The 9459-nt window shown below is 47.2% G+C and overlaps 1 protein-coding gene and 1 long non-coding RNA gene across 2 annotated transcripts in view; one reads left to right on the forward strand and one right to left on the reverse strand.

The window, feature by feature from the left end:
• Positions 1-1986: 1986 nt before the first annotated feature.
• LOC138165253 (uncharacterized) lies at positions 1987-3750 on the forward strand. The gene is made up of 3 exons (XR_011169314.1): positions 1987-2258; positions 3187-3225; positions 3536-3750. It is a non-coding gene; the product is annotated as an uncharacterized lncRNA (long non-coding RNA).
• Positions 2295-9459, reverse strand: part of LOC138165252 (interleukin-12 receptor subunit beta-2-like) — a 67762-nt gene continuing 60597 nt past the window's right edge. The window contains exons 13-15 of the mRNA XM_069093384.1: positions 6867-6954; positions 6406-6505; positions 2295-3601 (exon numbers count right to left, since the gene is read on the reverse strand). Of these exons, the coding sequence (XP_068949485.1) occupies positions 3056-3601; positions 6406-6505; positions 6867-6954 (734 nt within the window). The 3' untranslated portion in view covers positions 2295-3055. The remainder of the gene's footprint in view (positions 3602-6405; positions 6506-6866; positions 6955-9459) is intronic.

A 9459-nucleotide genomic window follows, 5' to 3' on the forward strand; every position in this document is an offset into this window, starting at 1 on the left:
GGTTTCGTCTAAATGGGGGCAGGGAGTTCCCACCCAAAATTCTACTTCTCTGACATTTGGACAGCTCTGGTCAGGATTGGAGGAGGAGATGTGTCATCATGGAGAATTCTGAAGGTCCTTGAGTGGATCATAAGAGGGGGGAACAAGCATCTACTGCATCACTACGTGGCCAGTGGTGGGCTACGTGCTTTGAGGGGGTGAGGCTAACATTATCACTATTTTACTGTTGAAGAAGGGAAGTGACTCACCCAGGGTCACACAACTCCTGTGTCTCCCTGACTCCAGGCTGAGTGCACTAGAAGGTATAGAAGAATAGCAAAGATTCTGCCCAGTTCACAGTTGTGCTTGGGGCTATCCCTGTGCCCAGGAAGGGAGTCTTCTTCCTCTTCTCTCTGGTACAAGATGCCCCCGGTCCCCAGGTGGGTGCTTGTTCACACTGGGGCCAGGGTTCAGCGAACCCTCCTTCCCACTGGTATTATGACAATCTTGTCAATATTGTGTTTTCCTAATAGAACAACAAAGGACCCTCTCCCTTCCCGTCTCCACCTGTTATGAGAAGTTGGGGTCAGCGCCACGCGGCCTGAGCATGGATGGTCATCTTATGGCTTGGCCTCGGTTCAGAAGAATGGCTCTGGTCTCCAAGAGCACCTACCTCCCCTCTCCCCAGAGCCCGAGCAGAGGGTCGTCTCCCACAACCGGATCACTTGGGCCTTGGACGCTCTACACTCCCTACAGAAAGTCTGGGGGTTTGGGGGCTTAGGGTTAGGATCCTTCGAGGCAGGCCTGTCAGCAGGGACAAGCCTGACATCAGCCCACATGTTTGTGGCATTTTAGGGGCTGCTACGTGGAGACAGGCAGAGTCTCACTCACAATCACCCTCTGCCATAGGGTCTGAATCAGCCAAGGTCATGGAGCCAGAAAACATCAAGCAGGATTCATACCCAGGTCTCCCTGGGACACGCACATGTCAGGAGACAAGCCGCGACGGGGTGCGACGTGGCTTTTCCCTCCCAACCTTGACCTTGGATCCCCCCAACAGCATATGTTGCTCACATCAATAACTGTTTTACATTGTCCTAGCTTCTGATGTGTCTACCTCCCTGCCTTACCTATTAGATAAGATAAAGTGTTTAGTAAACCTTAAACTCGAGCATTTATTAAGTACCTATTAGATGCTTAGCCCTGTGCTAATAAACTTTGGAAACAGGAACACAAAGACCATCCCAAAGATTAGAAGCAAAGTCTACTGACACATAGAGCAGGGGTCCTTGGCTTGGGGGCTCCGAACTGCGTATTAAACATATGATGACAACGATTTCAATGTGACTGCTTCCCTTGGTATTTTATTTTTAAGGACTAGATTCTGAGAAGGGGCCCCTGGGCAGTGCTGGGGACAGAATCCCGATTCTGGACTTGGAGGATCTGGAATCTCATTCTGCCTCTGACATGATCTGTGTGACCTTAGGGGCGAGATGAACTCTTCTGGGCCTCAGTTTCCTCATCTGTAAAGTTGATGATTACCCATTATCCACCCATTAAGCTTGAGGTTTCTTCCTTCTCTAAATTTATGCTCCTGTGACTGTGTCTAACAGCAGGTTGTGTGTGTGTGTGTGTGTGTGGGGGGGGGGGTCCGGTTGATCAGACCTGCCCCGGGTTGAACGGAATCTCACAGTGAAGAGCATCCAGATATCTAGTTTTTTTAAAAAAAAACAAACAAACCCAAACACAGCAGGTCTTCTCCTCAGTTTACAGAAATGAAATCCAAACTGGCCTTCTTGTGCAGCATGTGGCACACAGGCCTTTAGGATCATAGAGCTAGAAGGCCAGCGCGTCCAACCACCCCATTTTACAGATGAGGAAACTAAGGCATGGAAAAGTACAAAGACTTATCCAGGGTCATGCAGTTCATAAATGTCTAAGGTAAGACTTGAACTCAGGTCTTGGGGACCCCATGATACTGCTCTTTGTAAACTGTGAACTGGTATAGAGAGGTGAGTTGTTTTTGGATTCTCAGGCTGGGTGGGGCTGAGATGCCATCTCTGGCCAGAGTCTAAATTGGAGGAACACGGGAAGGAGTGGTTTCTGCTGCCGACCAAACTGGTTTTCAAAGCAAACCCTTGCTTCAAAAATACCTCTTTGAAGGGCAACAGGTGTGGCATCAGCTGGCTTGGACTGAATCTGGAAAACCCTGCAGTTTTCCACTCCACGCAGCCCTTCTGCACTGGGGAAGAAGCATTCACAGAACACCAGATTTGGGGGTGAGTCGATTGAACACACATTTTAAAGCCCCTAAGATTTTCACCAAGTGAATGTGGGTAATATTTCTTATCTAACAGTTATCCAGCATTTTTAATCCCATCTCCACATGCCCTGAAACATCACCCTCACCTCATTTCTCATTGTCTTCCTTGTGACAAAGAAAAAGGATTAAGCAAAGCCATCTTCTTCAGAAAGCACAGCACTGTGTGCCTGTAGGCCTCCACCTCTCAGCTCCAGGGAGGAGACAGTTTTGTCCTCTCTCCTCCAGGACTCCTTAGCTCAGAATCCAGCTGTGTGTCCATCTCCACTCCCTTCGTGCTGCACCCCTTCCTACAAATCTTCCCCCATTCTCTGAATCCCTCCCATTGCTCATGGCAGCGCTATCTCATTACCTTCCTATAAAACAGGCTTGTTTTCTAATCACCCAATGGATGGGCAGCCGTGTTATTTCCAGAATCATGAGATTTAGTCATTCCTCCTAAGGCTTTAATTAAACCCCTAGAATGCTGTGGGTACAAAAGTAAACAATGGTATAGTCCCTGCCCTCAAGAGGCTTGTGTTCTAGTTACAAAATCGGTATGTGATGCACTCTAAAGATAAAAGCCGTGAGGTGTCTGACCTTGGTTACTTGGGCTGATTGGGGGGGTGCCCAGGTGGGGAAAGCCCCCTGCTTTGGTTGGGGTGCTGGACAATCCTCCCGGGAGGACGGGATGCACTGTGACTGTTCAAGATAACCAGACCATGGGATGGAAAGTGTGATGGTGGCATCCTGGAAAGTCCTGCAGCATGTGGTCAGCTAGTGAGTAATGGGTCCAGAGTGAATCTTAACTCTGTCCAGGGTCAGCTTCTCTCCACAGATGAGGGGATGAAATGAGCCCTTTGGGAAGATGGACAAAGACAGACTCTGCAGTTCACTGTCTTCCACAGGGTCTGCGGCAATGGGAGGCAGGTACTCCAGGTTTGAAGGTAAGTAATCTATGTTGGCAGGCAGGTAGACCACCGGGATGTCCTTAAGGGGGCTGACTGGGTCCTTTGCCTTTGGTCCCCCAGATCCCATCGCCCTGTACGGGTCAGTCACTTGTTCTTTCTCAGTCTGGCGTGACCCTGGTGTTGAGGGGTGGGAGACGTCATATTCTACCCCAACTTCGAAGGACTTTGGAGCCTGAAGCCAGCTTTCTCTACCTGGCTCCTGGAGGTCGTGGTTTCTTGGCCAACAAGAGGGATGTGTCTCCCGGAGGGTTGGGGTTGATTTTTGGAGAACTTCTTTGATTTCAAGAGTTTCAGGCTCTTCAGAACTGGTCCAGCTGTTGGAGAGACTTTCAAAATGGAGCTGCATTTCATCCTGATGGAAGGAGGGAAGAGAGACACACACACAAATTATACTGAGCCTTTGTCTGTTTAAAAATGTTTTTTTTTAACATGACTTCTAAAATATCTTCCTTCCTCACACCCTGAGCCATCCCTCGAATAAAAGAATAAAAATTGAAAGAAGGGAGAAGCCAGTCACCAAAACCAACCAATATATCAACCAATGTTGACTATATATTCAACATTTTACACTTTTAGTTGCCTGTCTCTGACAGAAAAGGGAGGAGGCCCAGCTCAGAGAGCCATCTTTTCTTTTACTGAGGTTTTGAAGGATGTTTCTTTAGGGTAAAAGAACACAGTATTAATCATCGATTTCCCCAGCTCAGGCACAAGGAAAGGATGAAGACCCCCATAGAGTGTATTGTTCTGGAAAGAACACTGGAGCAGAGATCTCGAGATGCAAGTTCCATTGTATTTCTGCCACTTGTCAGTGTGGACGAGTCACTTGGCCTCAGTTTCCCCATCAGTCATGTTGGCCAATCAGAAAGGATCTGAGGTCCTTTCTGGCTCTAGAATTCTGACTCCTCAAGGAATCATGCTGGTAAGGTGCCACATTCTGCCCCTCGACTCTATGACTTTTATGGTGGACCAAGAATAACTTACTCAGCAAAACTGAGCACAACCCTATAATCCTCCAGGGGAAAAATTGAAATGAAACAAGGAACTACCAAGTATACCTGATAAAAAGTCCAGAGCTGCATAGAAGTTGAAATGCAAACTCAAGAGATTAGGAAAACTTAGAAAAATAAACATAACTGAGCAATCATAAGAGGCTAATATTGGATAAGTTACTTGCATTCTAATACAGGGGCATGACAGATGTGTCCCCTCTGAACCTTACCGTCAGGGGTCAAAGACACGGCGTCTAATTAGAAGGCCAAGGAGGAGTCTGATTATATTTTGATGATTTTAAACGAAGAAAAGAAAGGGAGGAGAAAAGGGATAATCCAGGGGTAGGTGAGGCAGGGGAAGGTTAGCAAAAAATATCTCCCATGATCAGGCAAGCAGAAGGCTACAGAAACACCTCCATCTGAACAAGGTGAAGGAAGGAAGAACATGTATACAGACTTGGACACAGATATACATTTCACTCAACAGGAAGCGGAGAAAGAAGAAAAGGGGGAGTGAGAGGAGGGGTTAATCCTAAGCAAAACAAACTAAAAATACACAAAAATATGTGTAGCAGCTCTTTTCGTGGTGGTAAAGAATTAGAAACTGTGGGGGTGCCTATCAATTGGGGAAGGGCTAGCAAGTTATGATATAAGAATGTGATTGAATGCTATTGTGGTATACGGAATGATGAAGGGGATGTTTCCAAAGAAACCTAAGAAGGTTTGGATGAACTGATGCAGAGTGAGGTGAACAGACGCAGAACAATTTATACAATGGCAACTATACTGAAAGGCTTGCACACTTTGGAAGACTTAGGAACTCTGACGTCAGAGGGTTTACAGGGATACAGGCTACCTACCTCCTGGTACAATAGTGAAGAATGAGAAATCTGTATTTTGGGACGTGGCCAGAATAGTACTTGTTTTACGTGACTGTACATGTTTAAAAGAGTTTTCTTTTTCTTTCTCAGTTGGGAGGGGAGGGCAGAAAAGAGAGAGAAGGTATATTTTTCTAATTAAAAAAATTATTTTAAAATGCTAAATGGGACTCTCAGTTGCCTTAACATTTTTTCTCCTTTAGGGATTCCAACTGCTTTTGAGTAAAAGAATACTTTGAGTGGGGCTTGTGGGTATGTTAGTGACAAGGGAAAGAAGGGGAGATCATTTTTTTAAAGAATTCAAAGGTATGCCCTTTGCATTTAGGAAACATCTTTTCCTTTCAAGTTTCCAGTTTGGTGGCTGAGCACTTTTGATCCTGGAAAACAGTGAGTCAGGAAATGTTTCAGTGTTGTCACTATGGGGGCCTTTCCACAGGGCCGGAAGTGCCTTGGAGGGTAGACAATCTGACAATCCCAGCCTTAGGTGTTTAGGGGCAAGAGAGAAAAAGGAGAGGGTAGGAGGCAGCTGGGTAGCCATAGAAGAGGTTTTTAAACAACAATGATAATATTCCTTTACAGAGTACTTTAAAGTTTTCACAACATTTTACACACATTATCTCATTGACTTAGAAAACATTTAGTCCAGCCTCTGTTTTACAGATGAGGAAACAGCCTCAGAGAGAGGATGCGAATTGCCCAGATCAGATCAGACATCAAGATTTGCCATGCAGGCTGGCCAGCAGCCTTGGAGGAGACCTCCAGAAGGTCTGTTCATTTGTGCCTTTGAAAGCTCCGTGTCTCCCTGTGTGTATGGAATGATGTGTGTGGGACCAAGGGAGGAAAAAGAGTGCTTCTAAAGAGCAAGACCAGCAACCTGGCATTCTAGGATCATACATAGAGGGTGCTATGGGCATTTAAAGATGAGGAAACTGAGGCCCGGGGAGGTTAAGTGATGTGCTCAGGGCACACAGCCAGTAAGCGTCACCACAGTACAAGATGTGAACCTCGGTCTTCTTGTCTCCACATCTGGTGATTCTACCTTCCTTTGCCCTGCCTCTAAGCCAAGTACCAGAGAGGTCTTCATTTGGTCTCTGAGCATCTGGTTCAGAAAATCCACTTGTTCCTATTGGCCTTGGATCCAGGAAGAAAACAGACTATGATGCAAGCAGGTGACATTTAAAGTTCACCAGTGACACCGAGATACCGATGGCAAGCCTTCCTTTCTCTCTCAGCCTCAGTGTCCTAGTCTGTAAGATGAGTGGAGTTGGGCTAGGCACTCCAGCACTTACCGCCATGATGGGATATTTCCTGGCCCACATGCTGTTGGCTGGGTCTGGGATCTCCTGATTATACCACCGGGGTTGTAGGGCAGAGATGACTGAAAGCATTCTGCAATGAAAGCAACCAATTAAAAGCCCATGTGGGGCCCCCAAGGCCTGGGGCTTCTTGCTTTGCTGAAAGGGCAGGATCTGCTTTTAGAAATATGCTTGACAAAACTCTAAGTGCCTTTGTATTAGCAGCCTGAAGGCCGGCATTGGGAGCAGTCTGGCTGAATACTGTTGGATGCTGTATGTGTGGATTTCTGCCCTGACTGTCAATATGGAAACATGTCCAACATGGTGGCTCCTCCACAGGATCTGGAAGCCAAGGCTCAAGGCCCAGGACTCAGAGACCTTGCCAGGGCCATTAGCGCTGTGCTCAGAGATGGCTTGCTCTTCACTGGTGCTGTGAGGGTGAACAGTAAACTTACTTTGCTCGAATTCGAGGCATGGAAAAAATCCCCACTATCACAAGGGCCACGGCGATCATCGCCACCAGCACGTTCCAGTCAGGAGCATCTGAAACATTAGGAAGCTGGCTTCAGTCGCCTTCAGAGCGCCATCTGAAGGCTCTGGGCAGACTGCTTCACCCCTGCCTCAGTTTCACATCTGTGAAATGAGGCTATAACAGCACCTACCTTTCAGGGCTGGTGTGAGGGTCAAATCTGATAACAGTCATTATCACAGCAGGCACTTAAGAGACTTGGGTTTCCTTTCTTCTCTCCTATGCATCTCCCCTACCCATCCTGGCCCCCAAGACTTGACTGACCATGCTGGGAAACAGAACTGAGTTCCTCTTGGTTCAGCAGACACAACTAAAGCTGCTGCCCAAGAATGATTCCGAAATCCTAAGAGAAAGTGCTGCAATCTGGCCCTGGGAAGAGCCTAAAGGTGGTGGGGGTGCAGTAGAGGAACTGACATGGGCTCTGGAGTCCTGCAATGGCCCTTAACCTTCGGTCTGTGAACTTGGCTGGGAGAAGCAGGACACTACTCACACCAGTCCCTAACTGAAATCCGGTATTTCCTTCAGTTCGGAATCACTCAACAAACCTTTGTCCGCATTCGAAATCCTAGACAGCTCATATCCCATCATGGTTGTTAGAGATACATGGAATCGTCACTTAACTTTGAACATACAGACTGATCAGAGCAGCTACTGGATTTCATGTTTTTCCATTCTACAGATGTTCATCAATCTAACTGGTTTCCTTTACAATCCTCTGTATTTATTTGATGCATTTAAAGTCATGATTCTGAGAAGGGCTCCAGACTGCTGGTGGGGGATGGGGGTCTGAGATTCTAAAAGGGTTAAGGACCCCTGCTCTAACATGGCCAAGCTGCAGATTAGCTGCTGACCTTGTTCACAGGATTCCAGCCCAGGGCTTCTGACGCCAAAGCCAGTGATCAGAAGACCTGAGTTGAAATCCTGCCTCAGAGACTTACCTACCTGGCTGATGTTGGGCAGTCTGTAAGCATTTATTAAGCACCCAAGTCTTTGGTCCTCTCCAGCCTCCACTCCTGAGCCTCCAGACTACCTCTACCATGCCCCAGAAGCTCCTCTTCCTAAAAGTTCCCTCACCCCTGGGCTTCTCACACTGGAAGTCCTTTCAACCCTTCCGTGGTCCCTTCCTTGGACTGGACAGCTCCTCCCAGAAAGTCCATTTTAAGAAGAACTTTCAAGCCAGCCATGCCTTCGTTCCAGGCTCCCCCCTCCTTCTTTTTAGGTGCTCCCCCCCCCACTAGAAGGTAAGCTCCCCGCAGGCAGGGCCCATCTTTCAACTTATATTTGTATGCCCATAGTTTAGCACTAACTCAGGACTTGTGGACTTGACTAGAAAACCTCCAGTGTCCCTTCCTAGGTCCATGATGCTGCTGTAACCCTCTGCCTGGCTACCTCTGCCTGCTCTCCAAATGAGGTAACTGGGAGGGACAGGCCAACTCAGACTCTCACCCTAAGCAACCTCATAAAAAGCCAGAACAACTTGTTTGAGTTTGCAGCTCACGCAGATAAAGCCACACCTGCAGGCAGCGTGGACAGGGGGGCTGGTGCAGCCAGGGCCTATGTCGTGCTCAGATGTTACCATGGACATGAATTATGAGGAAATGCTGGAAAAAAGGACCCATTGATCAGAAATCTCTGTAGAAAGGGAAGTAAGGGGGTGATAGGTACCCTACTGACGGATAAATGAAAAGTCTGGAGTTTGGGTTGAAAATTTTGGGTTGTTCACAAGAACAAGAGAGGAAGGGAGGAAGGAAGGGAGGGAGGAAGGGAGGGAAGGAGGGAGGAAGGGAGGGAAGAAAGGAGGGAGGGAGGAGTGAGAGAGCGATTTGCCCAAGGTCATACATACACAAATATATACATGGGATATGAACCCAGGTCCCCTGACTTGAGAGTCAATGCTCTTTTAAAATAATTTCTAAATTACTTTTGTCTTATATATCACCTCTCTCGATCAGAGTGGGAGCTCTTGGAGAGCAGACACTGTCTCAAACTTTCTATGTGTCCCCAGGGCTTAGCATGGTGCTTGGAAACAGCGAGTGCTTAATAAATGCTTTTTTCCATTAATTTATTTGTGAACGCATGGATTGAAAATGTGACCATCATATGACAGTGCTGGCCTTCTTTCCTTGTCTTCTGATGACTTCTCTTAGTTTCTGTATCTATAAAATGGGAATAACAATACCAGTAATTCCTGCCTTGGAGGTTGGTGGTGAAATAAAGAATCACAAGCTCAGTGTGAACGTGAAGTCCCTCACAGGTTAGCTGGGGCAGCTCTCAGCCATTCCTCCTCCTACAGAAGCTCGGGTTCATACTCGGATAATACCTCACAGCTGTAGCACACAAGTGTATCAAATGCTTCTGTCCCAACCTTGGAGGGAAGTAGAGCAGCCCAGCACCACACAAGTTAGGGAGTACTGGAGTAGGACTTGGAAAGAGAACGCCACAAGAACAAGATAAGGGAAGGAAGGAAAGGAGGAAGGCAGGGAGGAGAAAAAGAAAGAAGGGAGGGGGAGGAAGGAGAA

This window comes from Petaurus breviceps, unplaced genomic scaffold (assembly GCF_028583685.1).
Source record: "Petaurus breviceps papuanus isolate PSGF00001 unplaced genomic scaffold, PetGlider_PUasm1.0 208, whole genome shotgun sequence".
NCBI lineage: Eukaryota > Metazoa > Chordata > Mammalia > Diprotodontia > Petauridae > Petaurus > Petaurus breviceps.